This window comes from Bombina bombina, chromosome 2, assembly GCF_027579735.1.
Source record: "Bombina bombina isolate aBomBom1 chromosome 2, aBomBom1.pri, whole genome shotgun sequence".
NCBI classification, from domain to species: domain Eukaryota; kingdom Metazoa; phylum Chordata; class Amphibia; order Anura; family Bombinatoridae; genus Bombina; species Bombina bombina.
Window position 1 is genome coordinate 414,934,642 of NC_069500.1, and position 27,348 is coordinate 414,961,989.

Consider the following 27,348-nt stretch of genomic DNA (forward strand, 5'->3'; position numbering starts at 1 on the left):
GAAAGGCTGAAAACATTTGTGTATACAACGATTAGGCTAGAGACAGCAGCCATATATCTGAAGTTTATCAGAACATAGATAGATCCAATTAATATGTGGAAGTCTTTAGTGTTTGAAAATGGGGCATATCAATTCAAGGGCTGCGGCTCACACCTATTATAAAATAAACCCCACTTAGGAGTATAAGCATTCCTTACTGTCTCCTTGTAGCAATTCAGCTGAGCTTGACCGCAGTTCTGTAGGAGCGGCATGGTTAATCAGTTGCGGTCAGCTCGGTGATAAGAGAGTCTCTGTATGTCCCTCAGATGTCAGTTCTGTTTGAAGACATCTCACATCGGCCTTCCAACAGGGCAAACTACCGCCCGGCAGTACAACATATGTGGCGACATAGGCTTCACTCGTCCCCTCCGCCCACTCAGCTAAAAAGACAGTTTGTTGGCAGACCGGGTCTAGTTCAAGTATGGCCCATGACCCCCTTAGCAATGACTGCACCGGAGGCACTCAAAAGAGGTAAGCAGCGGCCCAGAAAGGAGCAGCTGGCACACACCGCCAGGATCCCAGCAAGAGAGCGGTGGGGACCTCAGTAGATCAGGCCACCATGCGACTTGGGAGGGAAGTCGATCCAGCACGGTCAGGTTTGGGAGCATGGCACTCTGCATCCACGTTGGCGATGGGGTCACGTCTTGCCGAGTATTCTTTAGGGTGTGGGACCCTGATGCCTTCGCCTCAGGGCTCGACCCCGCCGGCAATTGCGCCAGGTCTGCTGTCCCCCACTCCGGATCACACGGGCCTGCAGTGAGACCCTGTGGCGCAGCAGCAGTATGGGCCCTGTAAATTTGAGTGTGCGGATGCTCCGACCCCACTTGCAGTTGTAAAAGAGGAATGTCCATGTCCCTTGGCTGGCAACAGTCAGCAGGCTCCGTGGGTAAAGTAATATGGTGATTTGCTTCAGTGAAAAGCAGCATGCTGAGATCCTTTAGCAGCTGCTCATAGGATTGCGTGATTGCGGTCTCCATTGTGCGCTCCCATACAACCACCGCTTCCAAGGCATCCATGGTTGGAAGTAATTTGCTGTAGTAGTAAATAGTACTACTCGTAACCCCAGTCTCCTAGGGGGGGGAATATGCGGCAGCCCCGGCTCCACAAACTGGCAAACACTGTGTGAGCGCAGCAGCCGTGAGGCCTAACTGTAGAGCGTAGGCAAAGATTAATCCCGAAAGATCCTCCCAGGGTTGACAGATTCTTGAATCTAGTAGTAGTTAGCTAGGTTTTAGCTGTGAAGTAAACTCAGTTTTAGAGAAAAGCAATATAATTATCAAGTGAAACTCCAAAATAGAGCCAGGAGCTCCCTCAAGACACGTCTTGCCGCTACAGCTGTAGGCTCCGCCCCCCTCACTGAAAACATTTTAAGAATAGGTTTTTAAAAATGTATATTTTGTGTGATTTTCCTGTATTTGTGTTTTTCACTTATCCCAAGGCAATTATATACACTGTAGTTCACCTGAATATATACATGTTACACACGGATTGCTTAGATCACAGCACAAGTTCATTTATATCTGGCTATTGATTGTTTTAAACAAAGTAAACCAGTTGAACATAATTTTACAAGAGTTGTATCCATGAACTGTTCTGGATTTGCAAAACAAAATTGCTTTTAAAACACTTATTTTGCATGCAGATGTTTGTCCAAAGCATTGCTTTATTGACAATATATACTAAGTAAATAAATGTCTCTTCATCAGAATAAGTAAAAGTTTGAAATCAGATACCATTTATTTCAAATAAAAATCTGTGAGTGTGTAATAATGCGGTCTGTGTATTACTTTACTACCAGCAAAAAATAAAATACAAAACACATATTTGCTGTCTTTTGCACAGCACTGGTTCTCAGTTATGTTGCAATTAAAGGCATTAAACATAACTATTTTAAATAAAACATTACACATTAAATTGTTTACGTTTCTGAAGACATTATTGAAAACCTTATATAGCAGGATACTGCCCTTAATTCAGTGTAGCTTAATAAGGGAACTGCTGCCAGCAGTCATGAAATAACAGTCCATAGCACACTTTCATTGTGTGTACACTTTTGTAATGTCATTATACTTCCCCTCTGGAGCGTTATACTGGGTTATGGGGGGAGTATGACAAGGTCCTTGATTTTCCAGCGGGAGCAGTGCTGGATCACAGCGCACAGCAGCATTATAAAGCTCCTCAGACTCCAACCGTAACTCTTGAAGAGCCTTTTGTTGGGCATCAAGAAGAGATTCCAGTGCTTTCTGCTCGGCTTCATATTCATGCTGCTTGTTCAGAGCCCAGGCCTTCATCAGCAGAGCCCTCCTTTCCTGTTCTTCCTCAGAAAGCTGTGGGGGGATCCTAATTCTGGTAAATTACAATTTAAAAAATATATTAGCTGGCACACCGCTAAAGATACAATTTCTCCCTTCAACACCACTCATTTTTCTACATATGCATAGTACAGTATATATATATATATATATATCCACATTTAAAGGGATAGAAAGTTAAAACATTAAAACGTATATAGATTATTTTAAATCAAAGCATTTTTGCAATATGCATCCATTAGCAAAAATGCTTCTAGTAAAAGTTATTGTTTAAAAACGCACCAGTATTAAAACACCACACACCTCAGTAGCTTGTATGATACAAATTAAGTCTAGAAGCAATATACACCACTGCCCGCTCTGCGCAAGTAAGATGTTTGAATACTGATGCACTGACCCTCACAGGAAATGTGCGTATTCTGCATGAAAGCATTACTACTAATATACTAATGGAAGTATATTGCAAAAATAAAATTTATGCTTACCTGATAAATTATTTTCTTTCCTGGCAAGGAGAGTCCACGAATCTATTCTAATTACAAGTGGGAATTCAACTCCTGGCCACCAGGAGGAGGCAAAGAACACCCAGCAGAGCTGTTAAGTATCACTTCCCATAAACCCCCAGTCATTCAACAAAAGGAATATGGAAAGAGAAGAGGACAAATAGGGTATAGAGGTGCCTGAGGTTTAGAAAATGACAAAAGCCGTCTTAAAATTAAAATAAGGGCGGGTCGTGGACTCTCCATGCAAGGAAAGAAAATAATTTATCAGGTAAGCATACATTTTGTTTTCTTTCCAATGGCATGGAGAGTCCACAAATCCATTCTAATTACTAGTGGGAACCAATACCCAAGCTAGAGGACACAGAATGGAAGGGAGGGAGAACAAGACAGGCCACCTAAACAGAAGGCACCACCGCTTGAAGAACTTTCCTCCCAAAAGAAACCTCAGCTGAGGCAAAAACATTGAATTTGTAGAATTTGGAAAAAGTATGCAAAGAGGACCAAGTGGCCGCCTTACAGATTTGTTCCACAGAAGCCTCATTTTTAAAGGCCCAGGAAGAAGAGACAGTCCTAGTCTAATGAGCCGTAAACCTCTCAGGAGGCTGTTGTCCAGCTGTCTCATAAGCTAACCGAATAACACTTCTCAACCAAAAGGAAAGAGTAGAGGTAGAGGCCTTCTGACCCTTACGTTTCCCAGAGAACACAACAAAAAGGGAAGTAATTGTCAAAAACATAATTTATGTAAGAACTTAACCTGATAAATTCATTTCTTTCATATTAGCAAGAGTCCATGAGCTAGTGACGTATGGGATATACATTCCTACCAGGAGGGGCAAAGTTTCCCAAACCTCAAAATGCCTATAAATACACCCCTCACCACACCCACAAATCAGTTTAACGAATAGCCAAGAAGTGGGGTGATAAGAAAAAAGTGTGAAGCATAAATATAAGGAATTGGAATAATTGTGCTTTATACAAAAAAATCATAACCACCACAAAAAAGGGTGGGCCTCATGGACTCTTGCTAATATGAAAGAAATGAATTTATCAGGTAAGTTCTTACATAAATTATGTTTTCTTTCATGTAATTAGCAAGAGTCCATGAGCTAGTGACGTTTGGGATAATGACTACCTAAGATGTGGATCTTCCACGCAAGAGTCACTAGAGAGGGAGGGATAAAATAAAGACAGCCAATTCCACTGAAAAAAATCCACACCCAAAATAAAGTTTAAATCTTATAAAGAAAAAAACTGAAAATATAAGCAGAAGATTCAAACTGAAACAGCTGCCTGAAGTACTTTTCTACCAAAGACAGCTTCAGAAGAAGAAAACACATCAAAATGGTAGAATTTAGTAAAAGTATGCAAAGAAGACCAAGTTGCTGCTTTGCAAATCTGATCAACCGAAGCTTCATTCCTAAACGCCCAGGAAGTAGAAACTGACCTAGTAGAATGAGCTGTAATCCTTTGAGGCGGAGTTCTACCCGACTCGACATAAGCATGATGAATTAAAGATTTCAACCAAGATGCCAAAGAAATGGCAGAGGCCTTCTGACCTTTCCTAGAACCGGAAAAGATAACAAATAGACTAGAAGTCTTTCGGAAATTCTTAGTAGCTTCAACATAATATTTCAAAGCTCTAACTACATCCAAAGAATGCAATGATTTCTCCTTAGAATTCTTAGGATTAGGACATAATGAAGGAACCACAATTTCTCTACTAATGTTGTTGGAATTCACAACCTTAGGTAAAAATTGAGAAGAAGTTCGCAACACCGCCTTATCCTAGTGAAAAATCAGAAAAGGAGACTCAAAAGAAAGAGCAGATAATTCAGAAACTCTTCTGGCAGAAGAGATGGCCAAAAGGAACAAAACTTTCCAAGAAAGTAATTTAATGTCCAATGCATGCATAGGTTCAAACGGAGGAGCTTGAAGAGCCCCCAGAAACAAATTCAAACTCCAAGGAGGAGAAATTGACTTAATGACAGGTTTTATACGAACCAAAGCTTGTACAAAACAATGAATATCAGAAAAGATTAGCAATCTTTCTGTGAAAAAGAACAGAAAGAGCAGAGATTTGTCCTTTCAAGGAACTTGCAGACAAACCTTTATCCAAACCATCCTGAAGAAACTGTAATATTCTCGGTATTCTAAAAGAATGCCAGGAAAAATGATGAGAAAGACACCAAGAAATATAAGTCTTCCAGACTCTATAATATATCTCCCTAGATACAGATTTACGAGCCTGTAACATAGTATTAATCACAGAGTCAGAGAAACCTCTTTGACTAAGAATCAAGCGTTCAATCTCCATAGCTTTAAATTTAAGGATTTGAGATCCTGATGGAAAAAAGGACCTTGCGACAGAAGGTCTGGCCTTAACGGAAGAGTCCATGGTTGGCAAGAGGCCCTCCGGACAAGATCCGCATACCAAAACCTGTGAGGCCATGCTGGAGCTACCAGCAGAACAAAAGAGCATTCCTTCAGAATCTTGGAGATTACTCTTGGAAGAAGAACTAGAGGCGGAAAGATATAGGCAGGATGATACTTCCAAGGAAGTGACAATGCATCCACTGCTTCCGCTTGAGGATCCCTGGATCTGGACAGATACCTGGGAAGTTTCTTGTTTAGATGAGAGGCCATCAGATCTATTTCTGGAAGTCCCCACATTTGAACAATCTGAAGAAATACCTCTGGGTGAAGAGACCATTCGCCCGGATGTAACGTTTGGCGACTGAGATAATCCGCTTCCCAATTGTCTATACCTGGGATATGAACCGCAGAAACTAGACAGGAGCTGGATTCCGCCCATACCAGAATTCGAGATACTTCTTTCATAGCCAGAGGACTGTGAGTCCCTCCTTGATGATTGATGTATGCCACAGTTGTGACATTGTCTGTCTGAAAACAAATGAACGATTCTCTCTTTAGAAGAGGCCAAAACTGAAGAGCTCTGAAAATTGCACGGAGTTCCAAAATATTGATCGGTAATCTCACCTCCTGAGATTCCCAAACCCCTTGTGCTGTCAGAGACCCCCACACAGCTCCCCAACCTGTAAGACTTGCATCTGTTGAAATTACAGTCCAGGTCGGAAGAACAAAAGAAGCCCCCTGAACTAAACAATGGTGATCTGTCCACCACGTCAGAGAGTGTCGTACAATCGGTTTTAAAGATATTAATTGAGATATCTTTGTGTAATCCCTGCACCACTGGTTCAGCATACAGAGCTGAAGAGGTTGCATGTGAAAACGAGCAAAGGGGATCGCGTCCGATGCAGCAGTCATAAGACCTAGAATTTCCATGCATAAGGCTACCGAAGGGAATGATTGTGACTGAAGGTTTCGACAAGCTGATATCAATTTTAGACGTCTCTTGTCTGTCAGAGACAGAGTCATGGACACTGAATCTATCTGGAAACCTAAAAAGGTTACCTGTGTCTGAGGAATCAATTAACTTTTTGGTAAATTGATCCTCCAACCATGATATTGAAGAAACAACACAAGTCGTTTCGTATGAGATTCTGCTAAATGTGAAGACTGAGCAAGTACCAAGATATCGTCCAAATAAGGAAATACCACAATACCCTGTTCTCTGATTACAGACAGAAGGGCACCGAGAACCTTTGTAAAAATTCTTGGAGCTGTAGCTAGGCCAAACGGCAGAGCCACAAACTGGTAATGCTTGTCTAGGAAAGAGAATCTCAGAAACTGATAGTGATCTGGATGAATCGGAATATGCAGATATGCATCCTGTAAATTGTAGACATATAATGCCCTTGCTGAACAAAAGGCAGGATAGTCCTTATAGTTACCATTTTGAATGTTGGTATCCTTACATAACGATTCAATATTTTTAGATCCAGAACTGGTCTGAAGGAATTCTCCTTCTTTGGTACAATGAAGAGATTTGAATAAAACCCCAGTCCCTGTTCCAGAACTGGAACTGGCATAATTACTCCAGCCAACTCTAGATCTGAAACACATTTCAGAAATGCTTGAGCCTTCGCTGGGTTTACTGGGACACGGGAAAGAAAAAATCTCTTTGCAGGAGGCCCTATCTTGAAGCCGATTCTGTACCCTTCTGAAACAATGTTCTGAATCCAAAGATTGTGAACGGAATTGATCCAAATTTCTTTGAAAAAACGTAATCTGCCCCCTACCAGCTGAGCTGGAATGAGGGCCGCACCTTCATGTGGACTTAGGAGCTGGCTTTGATTTTCTAAAAGGCTTGGATTTATTCCAGACTGGAGATGGTTTCCAAACTGATACCGCTCCTGAGGATGAAGGATCAGGCTTTTGTTCCTTGTTGTGACGAAAGGAACGAAAACGATTATTAGACCTAAATTTTACCTTTAGATTTTTTATCCTGTGGTAAAAAAGTTCCTTTCCCTCCAGTAACAGTTGAGATAATAGAATCCAACTGAGAACCAAACAATTTATTACCCTGGAAAGAAAGGGAAAGCAGAGTAGACTTAGAAGACATATCAGCATTCCAAGTTTTAAGCCATAAAGCTCTTCTAGCTAAAATAGCTAGAGACATATACCTGACATCAACTCTAATGATATCAAAGATGGCATCACAAATAAAATTATTAGCATGTTGAAGAATAATAATGCTATGAGAATTATGATCTGTTACTTGTTGCGCTAAAGCTTCTAACCAAAGAGTTGAAGCTGCAGCAACATCCGCTAAAGATATAGCAGGTCTAAGAAGATTACCTGAACACAAGTAAGCTTTTCTTAGAAAGGATTCAATTTTCCTATCTAAAGGATCCTTAGCAAGAGTAGAGACAGCCCCATCAACCTTAGGGATTTTGTCCCAAAACTCTAATCTGTCAGATGGCACAGGATATAATTGCTTAAAACGTTTAGAAGGAGTAAATGAATTACCCAAATTATCCCATTCCCTGGAAATTACTTCAGAAATAGCACCAGGGACAGCAAAAACTTCTGGAATAACTACAGGAGATTTAAAAACCTTATCTAAACGTTTAGATTTAGTATCAAGAGGACCAGAATCCTCAATTTCTAATGCAATTAGGACTTCTTTAAGTAAAGAACGAATAAATTCCATTTTAAATAAATATGAAGATTTATCAGCATCAACCTCTGAGACAGAATCCTCTGAACCAGAAGAACCATTATCAGAATCAGAATGATGATGTTCATTTAAAAATTCATCTGAAAAATGAGAAGTTTTAAAAGACTTTTTACGTTTACTAGAAGGAGGAATAACAGACATAGCCTTCTTAATGGATTTAAAAACAAAATCTCTTATGTTATCAGGAACACTGAGTATTAGATGTTGACGGAACAGCAACAGGTAATGTAACAGTACTAAAGGAAATATTATCTGCATTTACAAGTTTGTCATGACAAACAGTACAAACAACAGCTGGAGGAACAGATACCATACACTTAGCTTTGGTAGCTCAAGCACCAGGCAGCGATTTTCCAGAAGTATCTTCTGACTCAGTTTCAACGTGGGACATCTTGCAATATGTAATAGAAAAAACAACATATAAAGCAAAATTGATCAAATTCCTTAAATGACAGTTTCAGGAATGGGAAAAAATGCCAGTGAACAAGCTTCTAGCAACCAGAAGCAATAAATAATGAGACTTAAATAATGTGGAGACAATAGTGACGCCCATATTTTTTTAGCGCCAAAAATGACGCCCACATTATTTGGCGCCTAAATGCTTTTGGCGCCAAAAATGACGCCACATCCGGAACGCCGACACTTTTGGCGCAAAAGAACGTCAAAAATGACTCAACTTCCGGCGACACGTATGACGCCGGAAACAGAAAAAAAAATTTGCGCCAAAAAAGTCCGCGACAAGAATGACGCAATAAAATGAAGCATTTTCAGCCCCCGCGAGCCTACCAGCCCACAGGGAAAAAAGTCAAATTTTAAGGTAAGAAAAAAAATAAAATAAATTGATTTAATCATATGCATTATCCCAAATATGAAACTGACTGTCTGAAATAAGGAATGTTGAACATCCTGAGTCAAGGCAAATAAATGTTTGAATACATATATTTAGAACTTTATAAAAAAGTGCCCAACCATAGCTTAGAGTGTCACAAAAATAAGACTTACTTATCCCAGGACACTCATCTACATGTTGTAGAAAGCCAAACCAGTACTGAAACGAGAATCAGTAGAGGTAATGGTATATATAAGAGTATATCGTCGATCTGAAAAGGGAGGTAAGAGATGAATCTCTACGACCGATAACAGAGAACCTATGAAATAGACCCCGTAGAAGGAGATCATGGAATTCAAATAGGCAATACTCTCCTCACATCCCTCTGACATTCACTGCACGCTGAGAGGAAAACCGGGCTCCAACCTGCTGCAGAGCGCATATCAACGTAGAATCTAGCACAAACTTACTTCACCAGTAAAACTGATTTGTGGGTGTGGTGAGGGGTGTATTTATAGGCATTTTGAGGTTTGGGAAACTTTGCCCCTCCTGGTAGGAATGTATATCCCATACGTCACTAGCTCATGGACTCTTGCTAATTACATGAAAGAAATCTCTAATAGCCTGCAGATAGAATTTCAGATCATGCACAACATACAGGTTATGAACACTAGATAAGACGTCTTGGTTCTTTAAATATGCAGCTCTGATGCTGCTAAAGTCTGCTGTGTAAACTGAGAAGAAACAGACTCTCCAGAAGCCAACAGACTGCCTTTCCAACTCGCTCTCACACAAATACAGGCTATGCTGCAACTAACCGCTCAGCAGGAAGGAAGCTGAGCAGTCACGTGATCGCATTTTAAATTGTAAGTGCTACACTGGAGTGGACCAAAAGCGTGGGAAACGAAGCGATAAGATAAAGGGAACCTAATTCCTCTAAATTAGTACCCCAAAACTTCAACTAAGGGAAACCTTAAAAAATCCTACTGTGCACAACATGCCAAAAAAATATTATATAGCCCCTTTACAAGTATAAAGGTAATAATCCAGCCATAAAAATAATGTATTTCTCTCTCAAATGACAGAACAGTTCCTTGTCTTTGCTGCCCATAATTTTATCCCCTAATTAAAGGGATATCCAGTCCCATGAATATCCACCTGAAGGGATAACCTCTTAAGTGCTGCATCCTTCTCACCTAGAATGCAAAAGCACTTACCTGTGGATCCGCTGCAGGGCAGGTATAGTAACACAGGTATTACAGACTCCGCCGACCTCTGACAGGGACCTGCAGAAAAAGAAAAGCAGAGTAACCAACCCTGGTTTTCTATATAGGGGTAGCATAGATGTTGGAAGGTAAGCAAGGACTACCTCACCGTCTTCCAACTGCTTAAAGCCACCATGACTCTTACTAAAGAGGATTACATGGACACAGCATAGCCCCAATCCTTGCTTGCAGGGAAAAGTACCCATTAAAGGGACACTCAATCAAAATTAAACTTTAATTATTCAGATAGAGCATGCCATTTTAAACAACTTTCCAATTTACTTCCATTAACAAAATGTGCACAGAATTTTTATATTTAAACTTTTTGAGTCACCAGCTCCTACTGAGCATGTGCAAGAATAAGTGTGTATGCATTTGTGAATGGCTGATAGCTGTCACATGGTACGTGTATGCATTTGTGATTGGCTGATGGCTGTCACATGGTACAGGGGGAGTGGAAAAAGACATAACTTTTAAAATTGTAGGAAGCAAAATCTATTACTCATTTGAAGTTCAGACTAAGTGCTATTGCACTGTCTTGTTATCTTGCATTTGTTGATTATGCAAATCTACTGTGTTGACTGGTCCTTCTTCAGACACCTCCTGATGTACAAGGCTGGGGTGTTCTTTGCCTCCTCCTGGTAGCCAGAAGTTGAATTCCCACTAGTAATTAGAATGGATTTGTGGACTCTCCATGCCATTGGAATGAAAATGCTTTTATTTCAAATTGAAATACACCCATGCACATTTCAGTTTTGACCTTTCTATCCATTTAAACAGTGTTACAGAAGATTTGCACACAAAATCATAATAATTTAAACTGTAATTTTGTAAATGCAACATTTGTATCGGTTTGCTGTCTCAGAAAAGTCCTGGGACAAAACACTTTTTCAGTGTAGTTGATCTTATGGGCAGTGGCAAATTAGGAACTGAAATCAATTAGATGGTGTATTGATCAAGTAAGCACTGTATAGCAAGCTGCATGGTTTGCATTCTAAATTCTGCAGGATGAACTCTAGCATCTTAGGGTGTGTGGAAAAACTACAATTACTTGTGCATAAAAAGGGACATAACAGGGGATGTAAGCTGCATGATAATGTACCTTCATACGTCAGAAGAATTTGCAGTGAATAATGCAGCTTTAACTTGGCAAATCAGTATACTGTTTTAGGTTATTTTCACTGATTTCCCTGTCTCCTTCCCTCAAATAAAAGGAACCTTGCTAACCAATCACAAACTATTACACAGGAACAGACCTATACATGAATGGTTGTTTGCATATGCACAGTTAAAAGGGATACTAAAACAAATTCATTCTTTCATAGATAGAGCATGCAATTTCAAGCAACTTTCTAATTTACTCCTATTATCAATTATTCTTCATTTTCTTGGTATCTAAATGTAAAAAAGCAGGAGTCAAAGCTTAGACTCCAGCCATTTTTGGTTCAACACCCTGGATAGCACTTGCTGATTGGTGGCTACATTTAGCCACCAATCAGCAAGAGCTACCCAGGTGCTGAACCTAAAATGGGCCGGCTCCTAAGCTTTCATTCCTGCTTTTCAAATAAAGATACCATGAGAACTGAGAAAAAATTGATAATAGGAGTAAATTAGAAAGTTGTTTAAAATTGCCTGCTCTATCTGAATCATGAAAGAAAAAAATATGGGTTTAGTGTCCCTTTAAAGAAAGGCTGGGGTAGCCCTGTCCTTGTCTCTTTACTTGAGGGTTTTGCATAGATTCTGCTTAGTTAATAATAATTTATATAAAAAAAAATATTTACATTTCTAATCACCATTTAATATATGAATATAAAATACATATGTACATATACACAATATTATACACACACCTAAGCTACCTAGTATGCCTAATGCAAAGAATGCTTTTCCAATCATGATTGTTGAGGTAAAACTGATAAACAACCTTACAAGTGCAAATGACTAGAGAGACAAGGTGAGGGTGAAGAACACACTGGTTCACAGAAAAGAAGATAATATTAACCCAAGCCTCCTTGAGAGAAAGTGGAGCAAGCACTATTTTTAAATGTATTTTACAGCAACAAAATAAATTATGATTGTATATTATGTTATATTTCCAATAAAGAAATGTTGCATTGTATGCTTTGAAACAGGAACTGTTTGTGTGTGCAAACTGACACATCCAAAAACGAAAATTGTATTTATTTTTTTTGACAAAAAAAAAAAAAAGACTTTAATATCCTTTAAATAAACCTACCTCCTACAGCTTTGTTTTTATGCTTGTTGACACTTGATTCTGTGCACCAACAGTTGTAGGAAATGTTACTATCATCCAATGAGCATGTATACTGCAATATAATTTGTGTACAAACATGTACATCCCTAAGTGTTTTACCCAGGATGTTCTTAAAGTGAAGGTCAATTTAGATGAATCAGTGCCCGGTTTTTAATAATCCTATTAAAAACAAGGGCACTTTAATTCATCAAAATTGACATTTCTCTTGTTTTCTTCAAATACTTAACTTTTAATCTTCACAGCCGCTTCAGCGATTCCCCCGGCAGTCAGAAGCCTCTTCATATGCCAGAAATTACAAATCCGGCTTCCTCCAATCACGGCTTCCCCCCGGGGAAATCATGGCCATGATTCATCGAAATTGACCTTCACTTTAATGGATACACCATTCTAGCTGATTTTACTGACTACCTGGCTAAAATGTAAGCCAATACTAAGCAAAAATGAGCAAATATTTAATTTTCAATGTTGTTTGCACAAATTGATATTAAAATTAATGTATGTACAATTATGAAATTATTTGTGCTTTTAATAGCTTAAGTAACATTCTAAATAACAGAAAATGCCCACACCTGGCTACTTCATGATGCCGCTCAATTTTCTTTATTTTATTCTTCTTCAATAGTACTTTTCACGTTTGATTTTCGGTCTTTCCATGAATAGTGTAGAAAACTGATTAACTTCCCATTAATATTTTTGACAAGTTAGGAACCCATTAAATTGATTATAAAAATAAAATTATGTTTTTTTCAGATGTATGAATAAATGGCATTACATTGTTTTATCTACACTATAATCTTTCAAAATCGAATAAAGTGCTTTGTATTTTGAAAAACTGATGTTCCGGTTCTAAATAAACTAACCTTTTTTTCCGGCGGGAGTTGTCCCTATCAGACAATAAGCAACAGCGAAGACTCTGTTCTTCCTGTAATTTTCACTTTAACTGTAAACAGCTTTTACTTAAGCTTTCTCATGCAATAAATATTTTAACATATTTAACACTTTATTTTATACTAGGTATCTTTTTTTTTTTTTTATAAATCAAAGTTTTTTATTTAAGGTATTTAGCAATACAAGCTATATGTCAGTACAACAGGCGCATCAACTCTATGACATAAAAAAGAAAAACCAATAAAAAAAAAAACAAAAAAAAAACAAAAACAAAGAAAAACAACACTCCTCTGTATACAATACACCTCAGAGAATTCTCCTAAATGTCAAGGCAACCTTTCAGAAAATAGATAAACATATATAATATATCATAACATATATGAGTGCTACAATAGTCATTACTAATACAAGAGTGATGGGCCAGTTTGATACCTTAAAGTTTTTGTATATTTTCAGAATTACTGATGTACCTCTTTATAAGAATGTACTGCCTATTAGAAAGATAATTTAAACTGGAATATTTAGAATACTGGCAAATAATATGGTAGGTACAATACTTTATAATCATGCAACAAACTGCCTAGATGGAAGGTAGCGGATTAATACCGCAAAAATAAATTCACCATATTGGGTGAATGAATAATATCCCATGCCATTAACATAATAAAATTGAACTAGAAGGTAGGTACTAGCATAATACATTTTAAGTGATTTAAAGAGATAGCCCCCTTCAGTAGCTCCCACTCTGTGCAAGGTAGGGTTCATGAAACTTGTAGCAACAGGGGATAAGATTAAATATAATACCATATAGCAGATTTTATCGTGGCTAAAGAATGACTGGCATCAAAATAAACGTAAATATTTGTAGGGAGGGGGAACACTCACTTATTTAAGTAAAAATTAATTACACAATTAGTGTGGGCTGTAAGAGCTCTTACATGGATCCCCTGAATATGTGGACTCATTATATAGAGAACTTTGAAGACATACCTTATTTGTATAGCATTTGTCAATCTCATCTGAATGGGTACATAAATACAAAACCCATGTTGGTCAGAATAATTGAAAATAATTGTTAGGGCCCTCAACTACACCTCAGACTAGAGAGTCGTCATTAACAAATTGAGAGCTATACAGCCAAGCAGCCAGCATGACCAAGATTATATAAAACACAATACTAAATAATGCAATCTCCTGTAACACTTTTCTAAGTAAAAGATATCTCCAACTGAGCCAGTTGCGGGGGGCTTAGTCACCCAGTCTCATAATTAGGAAGTTATCAATATCTTGTGGGGGTCTGTCAAGCATAATGAATCTATCTGTACCAGGACAAAGTTATCCGATCCCCCTTCTGATGTTGCTGATCTTATTACCCATGCAGTTTGAGCTCCAAATGGAGGACAAGATGAGCGAGTGTAAGCAGATGGGCTCTTCAGATTGCGACTGAGGCACCGGGGTTGAAAAGTGCAGGTAAGTATGAAGGTTCAGGATCACATCGATCCCTGATAGTAGATGGCCCACATGAAAATGCAAGTCTCCGGTCATCACCGGAACATCGGGTAACATTGCACAGTATATCGGATGGTCGGCCGCACCCATCCGCACTAGTTCCTGCTTTCCCTTGATTCCGCTCCCGATCCCGGAGATAATATAGGTAGGTAGTCCAATCTGTTGTGGTGCCATAAGCCAGCTTCCTGCAACTTTATGTTTGGAGCCCTCTGTAGGACTGGGTTAATGAAAGTATTCTCCACTATACTGAGAGAAGGTTGCGGTTGGCTATGCTGCAAGTCAAGCTCTATTGCAGTCGCCATTAACAAATTAGTGTCCTGCTTCTTTTGAGGGCGGGCTTTTACAAGATGTATTAGGTGGGCAAAATTAGCGTCTATTTTCTGATCTAGAGCAACCAAAAGGGCTTGTAGCTCATTAGGCGATGTCACATCCATATCTGCAAAGAGCTGTACTCCCTAGTATTGGTAACGGGATATGTCTGCTTTACCCATATAAAGCAGACATATATTCTGATGAAAAATAAAGGCTGCTGCTGTGCCCATCCAGACGCCCTAGGCGATGATTCTACATAAACGATCTCCATATATTGGATATCAAACAGTCCAGCTGTGCTTCAGGCTCCCAATTCTGCAAGAAGAAATTCCGGTCCTCTAGTTGGTGAACAAATAAACAGCATATTCTTTTTAAGAGGCCAGGAGCTCCTGCATTTTGCATCTGGATATGGCGGCTGCTAAGTGACGCCCCCTATACTAGGTATCTTTTAAGTTCTATCCCTAAAGCACAATTTCCATTATGCCTGCAATAAAAAAAAACCAACTAAATATTTGCTTACCTGATGAATTAATTTCTTTCATGGTGGTGAGAGTCCACAAGCCCTTACTCCTGGGATTCAACTGCTGGCCACTAGGAGGAGCCCAAAGCTCGTACTCCCTCCTACCTGTCCAGTATTCTAGTCTGATGTATAGCCAAGAAAGAAGTAGAAATGTAGGAAAGGACAAAGTAGGGGAAATGAGGTGCAAACTAGAACTGCTGCCAGAAAAAAATAATTAAATGGACATGAAAACCCCTAAAATGCTTTCAGGATTCAGATAGAGCACACACTTAACTCTTTCCTGACAGTACTTATTTGTCTACATCGGAACAAAAAAAAATGGAGATGGTCTAGGAATAGGAAGGCATCCTTACTGTGCTAATTATTAGGGAGAATGAATTAAGAGATGGGTGCTTTCCTCTCATTTTAAAAAGTAAAGCCCTCACTACAGCATATGATGTACCATTAGCAATATACTTCAGCACTTTAAATATTGCTTATGGTTTAGGAACAGTTTAAATGTTGCCATTTACGTGCAGTCAAGCATAATCCCTGTGAGCATTGATGTGACAGCTTATAGGGTGAGCTATACTTACTAAGATGTGGAACTCGAGCAGCACATTGCTGTGTTTCTCCTCATTACTGGGTCCCCATGCATTCTGTCAAAGCGACCCAACAACTATATACGCAAATGTTTTTGAAAATACAGGAGGTATTGTAACCCTGGCCCTGAAGTACGCTCTGCAAAAAAGCCAGCATTTAAATGGTGTATATATAACAACTGCAGTGCCGGGATTCCATGCAGCTAAAGATACCAAGAGGAGGGACAATTAGGGAAACCCATAAATCCTGCACAGTGCTGCACACAGAAACGGAGAATGCAGGCGTACCTGATGCTGCAGAGGAGCAAAATGCACCCTTTAATTACGGGGTTCCTACAGTGACAATAGTTGTGTGCGGCGCTACAGAGGTGTAATAGTTACACTCTTATTAGCCTGGTCCCTACGCTGCCTATAGTTGCATGCAGCGCTACAGAGGAGCAATATGTGCCCTTTGGTTGCCTGGTCCCCACAACGTCTATAGCTGCATAAAAACCTGGTACTGCATAGAAGCATCCTATACTATTTAAATTGCGGGTTTATACTTCCTGTCTGCTTACTCTGGTCTGAAGGCTGGGAAATATAGATTGCGCTTGTGGCAGAGAACTGGTGGCTAGGTTTCCTAATGTGTCCAAGCAAAACCGATCAGGTCAGGACTGAACATGGCAGTAGAGTGATGATCCAGAGCTGGCCAGATGTTCTGCTCTTTCTGCGATGAAATCACAGATCGCAGTGTGTTCTGCCTTGGGGCAGAACACCGGCCCCACTTGTACAGTTTGGGGGAGTCTTTTTTGGCCGATTTGCCCCTCTTTTGGCCGAAATGTGATTGGCCCATTTTTGGCCGAAATTTCAGTGCATTACTAATTGAAGGGAAAACCTCCTTGTGTAATAATAGTAAATAATAATAATGCACTGCATAAAAGTCTAGCCAAGCATAATAAATAAAAATATCTTACACTTTAGTAATAAGACATTTCAAAAATGGCTGTTGCATTTAGAAATAAAGGAGCAGTTGAGGAGTTTCAAAAAAAGAGGGGAAATAGCCCAGTTAAAAGGGACATTAAACACTTAGGCCTAGATTTAGAGTTGGGCGGTAGCCGTCAAAACCAGCGTTAGAGGCTCCTAACGCTGGTTTTTACCGCCCTCTGGTATTTGGAGCCAGTCATTAAAGGGTCTAACGCTCACTTTGGAGCCGCAACTTTTCCATACCGCAGATCCCCCTACGCCATTTGCGTATCCTATCTTTTCAATGGGATCTTTTTAACGCCGGTATTTAGAGTCGTGGCTGAAGTGAGCGTTAGAAATCTAACGACAAAACTCCAGCCGCAGAAAAAAGTCAGTAGTTAAGAGCTTTCTGGGCTAACGCCGGTTTATAAAGCTCTTAACTACTGTGCTCTAAAGTACACTAACACCCATAAACTACCTATGTACCCCTAAACCGAGGTCCCCCCACATCGCCGCCACTCGATTAAAATTTTTTAACCCCTAATCTGCCGACCACACGCCGCTGCCACCTACGTTATCCCTATGAACCCCTAATCTGCTGCCCCTAACACCGCCGACCCCTATATTATATTTATTAACCCCTAATCTGCCCCCCTCACCGTCGCCTCCACCTGCCTACACTTATTAACCCCTAATCTGCCGAGCGGACCGCACCGCTACTATAATAAAGTTATTAACCCCTAATCCGCCTCACTCCCGCCTCAATAACCCTATAATAAATAGTATTAACCCCTAATCTGCCCTCCCTAACATCGCCGACACCTAGCTTCAAGTATTAACCCCTAATCTGCCGACCGGAGCTCACCGCTATTCTAATAAATTTTTTAACCCCTAAAGCTAAGTCTAACCCTAACCCTAACACCCCCCTAAGTTAAATATAATTTAAATCTAACGAAATAAATTAACTATTATTAAATAAATTATTCCTATTTAAAGCTAAATACTTACCTGTAAAATAAACCCTAATATAGCTACAATATAAATTATAATTATATTGTAGCTATTTTAGGATTTATATTTATTTTACAGGTAACTTTGTAATTATTTTAACCAGGTACAATAGCTATTAAATAGTTAAGAACTATTTAATAGCTACCTAGTTAAAATAATTACAAAATTACCTGTAAAATAAATCCTAACCTAAGTTACAATTAAACACTACACTATCAATAAATAAATTAAATAAACTACCTACAATTATCTACAATTAAACCTAACACTACACTATCAATAAATAAATTAAATAAAATTCCTACAAATAAATACAATTAAATAAACTAACTAAAGTACAAAAAATAAAAAAGAACTAAGTTACAAAAAATAAAAAAAATATTTACAAACATTAGAAAAAAATTACAATTTTAAACTAATTACACCTACTCTAAGCCCCCTTATAAAATAACAAAGACCCCCAAAATAAAAAAATGCCCTACCCTATTCTAAATTACAAAAGTTCAAAGCTCTTTTACCTTACCAGCCCTTAAAAGAGCCCTTTGCGGGGCATGCCCCAAAGAATTCAGCTCTTTTGCCCCCTAATAAAATAACAAAGACCCCCAAAATAAAAAAATGCCCTACCCTATTCTAAATTACAAAAGTTCAAAGCTCTTTTACCTTACCAGCCCTTAAAAGGGCCCTTTGCGGGGCATGCCCCAAAGAATTCAGCTCTTTTGCCTGTAAAAAAAAAAACATACAATACCCCCCCCCACATTACAACCCACCACCCACATACCCCTAATCTAACCCAAACCCCCCTTAAATAAACCTAACACTAAGCCCCTGAAGATCTTCCTACCTTGTCTTCACCATTCCAGGTATCACCGATCGTTCCAGGCTCCGAAATCTTCATCCAAGCCCAAGCGGGGGCTGGCGATCCATAATCCGGCGGATGAAGAGGTCCAGAAGAGGCTCCAAAGTCTTCATCCTATCCGGGAAGAAGAGGCAATCCGGACTGGCAACCATCTTGATCCAAGCGGCATCTTCTATCTTCATCCGATGACGACCGGCTCCATCTTGAAGACCTCCACCGCGGACCCATCTTCTTCTTCCGACGACTTCCCGACGAATGACGGTTCCTTTAAGGGACATCATCCAAGATGGCGTCCCTCGAATTCTGATTGGCTGATAGGATTCTATCAGCCAATCGGAATTAAGGTAGGAAAATTCTGATTGGCTGATGGAATCAGCCAATCAGAATCAAGTTCAATCCGATTGGCTGATCCAATCAGATTGAGCTCGCATTCTATTGGCTGATCGGAACAGCCAATAGAATGCAAGCTCAATCTGATTGGCTGATTGGATCAGCCAATCGGATTGAACTTGATTCTGATTGGCTGATTCCATCAACCAATCAGAATTTTCCTACCTGAATTCGAGGGACGCCATCTTGGATGACGTCATTTAAAGGAACCGTCATTCGGCTAGTAGGCGTCGCTTGAAGAGGTTGGATCCGCGTCGGCTGGGAAGAAGATGGCTCCGCTCCGGAAGAAAGAAGATTGAAGATGCGGCTTGATAGAAGACTTCATCCCGATGATGGACTTCCGACTTCAGCCCGATAATGGATTTCTTCAGCCGCGGCTTGGATCCAGACTTCAGCCCGAGGATGGACGTCACTCTTCAGCCCCCCGCTTGGGCTTGGATCAAGACTTCGGACCCTCTTCTGGACAGATTGGGACCCGGTGAGGTGAAGACAAGGTAGGGAGATCTTCAGGGGCTTAGTGTTAGGTTTATTTAAGGGGGGTTTGGGTTAGATTAGGGGTATGTGGGTGGTGGGTTGTAATGTTGGGGGGGGGTATTGTACGTGTTTTTTTTACAGGCAAAAGAGCTGAATTCTTTGGGGCATGCCCCGCAAAGGGCCCTTTTCAGGGCTGGTAAGGTAAAAGAGCTTTGAACTTTTTTAATTTAGAATAGGGTAGGGCATTTTTTTATTTTGGGGGGCTTTGTTATTTTATTAGGGGGCTTAGAGTAGGTGTAATTAGTTTAAAATTGTTGTAATATTTTTCTAATGTTTGTAAATATTTTTTTATTTTTTGTAACTTAGTTCTTTTTTATTTTTTGTACTTTAATTAGTTTATTTCATTGTATTTATTTGTAGGTATTGTATTTAATTAATTTATTGATAGTGTAGTGTTAGGTTTAATTGTAACTTAGGTTAGGATTTATTTTACAGGTAATTTTGTAATTATTTTAACTATTTTAGCTATTAAATAGTTCTTAACTATTTAATAGCTATTGTACCTGGTTAAAATAAATACAAAGTTGGCTGTAAAATAAATATTAATCCTAAAATAGCTACAATATAATTATAATTTATATTGTAGCTATATTAGGGTTTATTTTACAGGTAAGTATTTAGCTTTAAATAGGAATAATTTATTTAATAAGAGTTAATTTATTTCGTTAGATAAAAATTATATTTAACTTAGGGGGGTGTTAGTGTTAGACTTAGCTTTAGGGGTTAATCCATTTATTACAGTAGCGGCGAGATTCGGTCGGCAGATTAGGGGTTAATAATTGAAGTTAGGTGTCGGCGATGTTAGGGAGGGCAGATTAGGGGTTAATACTATTTATTATAGGGTTATTGAGGCGGGAGTGAGGCGGATTAGGGGTTAATAAGTGTAGGCAGGTGGAGGCGACGTTGTGGGGGGCAGATTAGGGGTTAATAAATATAATATAGGGGTCAGCGGTGTTAGGGGCAGCAGATTAGGGGTACATAGGGATAATGTAGGTAGCGGCGGTTTATGGAGCGGCAGAATAGGGGTTAATAAGTGTAAGGTTAGGGGTGTTTAGACTCGGGGTACATTGTAGAGCGTTAGGTGCAGACGTAGGAAAACAATGGGGCTGCGTTAGGAGCTGAACGCTGCTTTTTTGCAGGTGTTAGGTTTTTTTTCAGCTCAAACTGCCCCATTGTTTTCTATGGGGATATCGTGCACAAAAAAACAAGAAAGGGTAGCGGAGCACCAATCCAATATGGTAAAATAAAAGTAATCTTTATTTAACTTCAGGATAAAACAGAAAAACGACAGGGTGCCATTATCTAAAAGGAGTCAGCTCCTACAGCTGCTGACATGTTTCGGCTGTTGCCGTTATCAAAGCTGCTTGTCTGTGCAGGTGTAATCCTGCCCTTTAAAAGAAATGAACACTGACTCCTATTGGATAATGGTTAATTACACATTTGAAAATTAACCTGTTCCTTACTTCAGGATATAATGACAATAATAGTGCCCTGTGACTAAGACAAATCTAATAAAAAAATATATACTACCTATGAGTGCATATATCTCTAAGTAAACGTAATAGAAAAAAATCTTAAATATTTGATTGTGTAAATGTCTAAAATGTACAATCAGCTCTATGAAAATTATCAAAATGTACTAACAACAAGCTGGGAGAGTGCAGGGAAACCGAAAGTTGAACATGTAGGTATGTGTAAAAATAATAATAAGCATCAATAGCTAGAAGAGATCCCACATACTCATGAGTTGAATGTGTCCCTGAAGATAAAATATGGAAACACTGTGTGTACATCTATTTGGCAGAGATAAAAACAAGAATGTGCAGCAGAGAACCAATTATTTCTCGTTCTTATCCCTTACTTATATTACAGAGCAGAACGTGGCTATACTTTCAAACAACTTAATGACAATGCAAAATTAACTGCAGTTTCAAACAGGAAAAAATTAATTAAATTTTCGAGTAAAGAGTTAATTTGAAATAGGAATACTAGAATACAGAGTCCCTCTGTGGTGGTCAAAATTTATGTGCTTAATTTATTTATATTTTTATAATTGTAAATGAGAAAATGTAAGGGGGGGGGGTTTACAGGTCCAATTTACTCCCAATGGTTGATTAAATCATACATGGAATTAAGGCCTGAGGGGTGTCTAGTTTGCAATTTAAATATCCAAAAGATCTCACGTTTGGACAAGATTTTGTCCCTGTCCCCCCCTCTTGGTGATTTAGTAATTTTTTCAATGCAAGTCCAGCGAAAAGTGTCAGAACTTTTACCATGTAAATTGGTAAAATGTTGGATCAAGGGGGTAGTGGCTGTGCCTGTCCTGATATTAGAGAGATGCTCTCTAATTCTTGACCTGACCTCTCTGGTCGTGAGGCCTACGTATTGTTTTGCACATGAAGTGCAAGTGGCCAGGTAGATAGTATAGGTGGACCTACAATTGAGACACATGTTTTTCGTAAATACCTGTCCTGTTACCGTGGAGCAAAAAGTGCTCCCTAACTCCACCTTTTCACAAGCCACACTCTAGATCCTTGTTAGTGGAAATTCTGGTGGGGGCCACCATATTCCCTATGGTTTTACTGCGCCGGTATGTGAAATGGCATGATTTCACGGATAGATTGGCTAAATCCTCATCCGCCTTCAGCATGTCAAAGTGTTTTTTAATAATTTCACAAACCTGCGGGTATTGTTCCGAATGATCGGTAACAAAGAAAAGATCATCCTTGGTGGCTCCCTTGTTGTTACATTTATTTTTACCTTTAGGTTTCAAAAGATTTTTCCTGTCTAGAGTTTTTACCTCTTCAAATGCTGAGGCTATCAGATCTTTCTTATACCCTCTGCATAGGAGTCTCTGAGAAAGTTGAGTGGCTTCCTTCTCAAAGAGTGCCGGTTCTGAACAGTTTCATTTTAAACGAATGAATTGACCCTTGATAATGCCTCTAAACACGGCTTTAGGGTGGCAACTGTTGGCATGTAACAGGGTGTTGCCTGAAATTGGCTTTCTGTACACCGTAGTGCACACCCTCTCCCCTGCAACATCTGAAAGAGTGACATCCAGGTAGTTAGTGGTTGTCCGATTGGATTCTGAGGTGAAACTCAGTCCCAAATCATTGATGTTCAGAAACTCCACAAAATCCAACAGTTCGCTGTCAGTGTCCCTCCAAATAAACAGGAGGTCATCAATGAACCTCCTGTAAAAGACTATATTCGAGCAGAGGGGGTTCCCACCTCCAAATATGTGGTCCTGCTCCCACCAACCCATGAAAAGGTTGGCGTAGGAGGGGGCAAACTTGGCCCCCATTGCAGTCCCACAAATCTGGAGGTAGAACACCCCCTCAAACTCGAAATAGTTATGTGAAAGCAAGAACTCAGTCACTTGTGTCACATACTCGCAGTAATCTGGATCCTCACCAAAGTACTTATTTAAATAGTACCTTACTGCTTGTAACCCTTTGTTGTGTGGTATAGATGAGTATAATGATTTCACGTCTACCGTGAGCCAAATATATTCCTCCTTCCACTCTAGGTCTTCCAGCAATTTTAGGACATGCATAGTGTCCCTTAGATAGCTCCAAAGTTCTAATACCATCGGTTGTAGAATTTTATCTAACCACTCCGAGGTATGTTCAAGGAGCGAACCTATACCGCTGACAATTGGTCTGCCAGTCACATTGTCCAAGGATTTGTGAACCTTGGGCAATAGATTAAAGACTGGAATGGTGGGGTTAGTTACTAGAAGATAAGTCTGAGGAGGGTTTGTTTGGGTACTGTAGCCTCATGCCAGGACCGGAAAAGTAAAAATTGTGAATTGCACCTAGTTGGCTTCCACTTACCCGGAGAATAAGAGGGCAGGCTTTAAGTTCCCACACCCCAGGACCGGACGACTACGGCAGTGAGTGAGGGGAGGCAGCAGACTCCACTCGGTGGAGCTCAGCATCGAGGAGCGGGTGAGTCCGGCAGCAATAAGTTGTTGCTTATGTTGAACTTTCAACTGTTTACCGACCAAGCACACTGTGGGTGTTATTAGAGAGAATACCTCCTGCTTTCGATATCGTGCACAAGCATGTTTTTGAAGCTGGCCGCGTCCGTAAGCACCGCTGGTATCTAGAGTTGCAGTGGCGTTAAATTATGCTCTACGCTCCCTTTTTGGAGCCTAACGCACTGAAAACCCAGCCATTCTGTGAACTCTAAATACCAGCGGTATTTAAAAGGTGCGGGAGAAAAAAAAGCATGCGTAGCTAACGCACACCTTTGGCCGCCAAACTCTAAATCTAGCCGTTAATAAATGCTAGATAAAATGATGTATTCAAAGAAAATATTAGTCTGAGAAAAACCATGTAGATATATATCTTTAAAGTTTCATTAGCTGTTTAAATATTGACAAAATAAGTGTAAAGTTTTAGTGTCTATAAAACACAGAATGGAATTACAGGAAAAGGGGGCAAAATCAATAATGAAAGCATATTGCAGATTTTATAATATATATATATATATATATACACACACACACACACACACAAACACACAATTTAACATTTAAAATTACCATCTCAAAGCGTTTAATGTCCCTTTAATAACGTGAACAGCCATGCTAAGTCAGTGCACAAGAAACATAATACACACAAAGAGACTCTCAAACAGTTACATCCCTTTTACTGTGTATATAACAAATGATATAAGGTTGCATTGAGATGTAACTCCCAGGTGAATTAGCCGATTAGTAACTAGCAGCTATCACTTCATAATAAAGTTTTCAGAATTACTAAACTAAGAATGAAAAGTCTAAGTAATAAAAGTGGAATTAGTCTGTTACAATCGTATGTGAGTGCAAGAAATATCCTCACTTACCTCAGATGCACCCACTCTACCATGCATACTGGCTGCAGAAAAGACTGCTTCCGCTAGAGAGCCCATCCAGTTCTGTGTACGTCACAGCAGTGGATCTATGTGCGGAGTATATCAATGACCCAACAGGAGGAGACTAAGGGGACCGGTCCCCGTGACACCTGCGGCAGGCTTGTGACCAACTCCTTCACTGGGAGTAATTGTGTCACTATCACCGCAATCTCCCCTCTGTCTCTCAGTAGCAGCTTTCTGAGGTGAAAATGGGCCTCAAATCGGTCTAACGACCTCTCTCAACAAAGAATCTGGAGCACCTCAATTTTTCAACTTCCTCCTGTGGAGGCAAAGAAAAGACAAGAATGCCAGAGAAGTGGGAGGAAGTAAATGCTCTTAGAGCTTTGGGAATCTTTGCCTCTTCCTAGTGGCCAGGAGTTGAATCCCAAAAGTAATGGCTCGTGGACTCTCAACACCTTATGACAGTAACTATTATCTACCCTTGCTCTCAAAGTAGCGCCTAGAAACACATAGGAAGCAAAAGGCAAATTATGTTGCCCAGCAGTGAAATACATTTTACAGAATATGTGTTTTCATAATGTTCTTGTTAGTGTCTGTATTACCAACATTCATGCTTCACTGCCAAAAAGTAGCAATACACAGTATTGTAATATTTATTCCTAGTATGGCAGCCAAGGGGTTAATATATTTCCATACAGAACTAAATTTGTGAGATTGGTCAGTCAGCAAAACTATGGGAAGCTCTCTCCTGTGTAAGACTTCTATTGCATTTTAATGAATAGAAATGAAAAATACAGTGAAGCACACTCATTTACCATAGATGCTTACAGAACTTACAAATGTGCGATGGTTACAAAACAAGGCAGCTTTGGAAAGTAAAAAAGAAAAAAAGTAAAATAAAGAAAGGAACCTTCTCATGGTTTCTTTTTATTTAGGGCAACTACATATATTTGTTCTTCTTTATTCAGACACATTTCTAGAATATATTAGGTTATATTCTGTAGTAAACGGCAATTTTTCTTATACCTGTTTTCATCAAGAAACTTGGCTGGGCTCACAAAATCCTCAATAGGGATGAGTTGAGGGGGAATTCTTTCCAATTTCTTCAGCTTCTTCTTCAGACGCTCCCTCACTGCTTGCTCCCTTTTTGGATCCACCTTCTTCTTTTTTCTAGGCTCTGCTCTGAAAAGGTAAGAAAAAAATAGTTCATCCATGTACAATACAAAATACCCAGAAGAATGCACAAAGTCACGTGTGCTAAACAAAGCATTGAGATAGAGACATGTCAACAACTTTGAATTTTATCAGAAAAAAAAATGCTTTGTGGTCTTATTTATATAAAACCAAACTGGACGTGTTTGTGTCACTTTTAGAACATAAAAAAATGGATAAAAACAAATGGAAAATATACTTATCTAGAATGCTACCAATCTAACTGCCGGTGTGTAACCAGGAAGAGGGTAAAAATATCTCACCTCATTGGTAGAGCCCCACGCAGGCCCAACATAGATGTTTGCCAGTGACTCTCTCGCCTCCATATCCATGGTGGGCTGGAAAAAACAAGCACATGCATGGTCTTAGAATCAAATATCTCATTATCACAATGGCAAACTTCACACATGATAAGATCTAAAGGGCCACAAAAGTTGAAAAATGACATGCTGTAATTCATAAGGGCATTTCATTTTAAGACTATTGACCCGCAAAGGGGTTAAACACACAGTAGAAGTACATCCAACGCCACTGATCTAATCAGCAGCCTTAGTCACACAACTCAGATGTGGAACTATCACTGCTGATTGGATCAGTGGTGGTTTCCATTTGCGGGGGTTTAAAATTAGAGCATGTAAATTTTGGACTATTTTGGCCCTTTAATGGTACATAAAAGTTGAAATAGAAAATGATCTCTGTTAGAGCATCTTATTATTGCACTATTGCTTGCAACTGTGTTTAACCTCTATAAAAATGGATCAAAAGATAGTTAGTTAAAAGACGAATACATTTCACTCATGTACCTCTAATTATGGGTGCTGACATTTTGGAACCAATGTTACATTGCATGTATCTGAAGTAGAGTTGTTTCACATGTGCAAACTGGTCAGCATTGTAATACAGTGAAAGCTAGATCTCAACATGGCGGCACCCAAGACTAGACGGAGAAGGAAAATAACCTAAAAACTATGTTTATAACATGTACTTGGTGTTTACTGTCTGTTTAAAGACAACTTCACTGCAATGCACTACTGGGAACACATCTGATGAGCCAATGACAAGATGCATATATGTGTAGCCACCAATCAAGATGAAGGTGGCAGCATTCCCATAGGCTATACTGCAAGCTGCTAATTTTGAGGAAGTCGCAGTGCTCTCTGAGTCTTTTAACCCCTTCACCCAAACAGACGTATATATACGCTGTGCAGTACTTTGGCTATCCTACCGCACAATAGTGATAATATATATATATATATATATATACACACACACAGGTGGCCCTCGTTTTACAATAGTTCAATTTGCACCATTTCAGAATAACCTTTTTTTTTTTTAAATTATGTGACTGCTATTGAAAAGCATTGAGAAGCAGTGCATTGATTAAAATAGCCAGTAGGTGGAGCTGTCCG

The 27,348-nt window shown here is 39.4% G+C and overlaps 1 protein-coding gene across 1 annotated transcript in view; it reads right to left on the reverse strand.

The window, feature by feature from the left end:
• Positions 1-1,751: 1,751 nt before the first annotated feature.
• The window catches only part of MRPL40 (mitochondrial ribosomal protein L40), a 30,849-nt gene continuing 5,252 nt past the window's right edge, over positions 1,752-27,348 (reverse strand). Inside the window, exons 2-4 of the mRNA XM_053700519.1 lie at positions 26,203-26,277; positions 25,754-25,909; positions 1,752-2,385 (exon numbers count right to left, since the gene is read on the reverse strand). Coding sequence (XP_053556494.1) covers positions 2,076-2,385; positions 25,754-25,909; positions 26,203-26,277 — 541 coding nt within the window. The 3' untranslated portion in view covers positions 1,752-2,075. The remainder of the gene's footprint in view (positions 2,386-25,753; positions 25,910-26,202; positions 26,278-27,348) is intronic.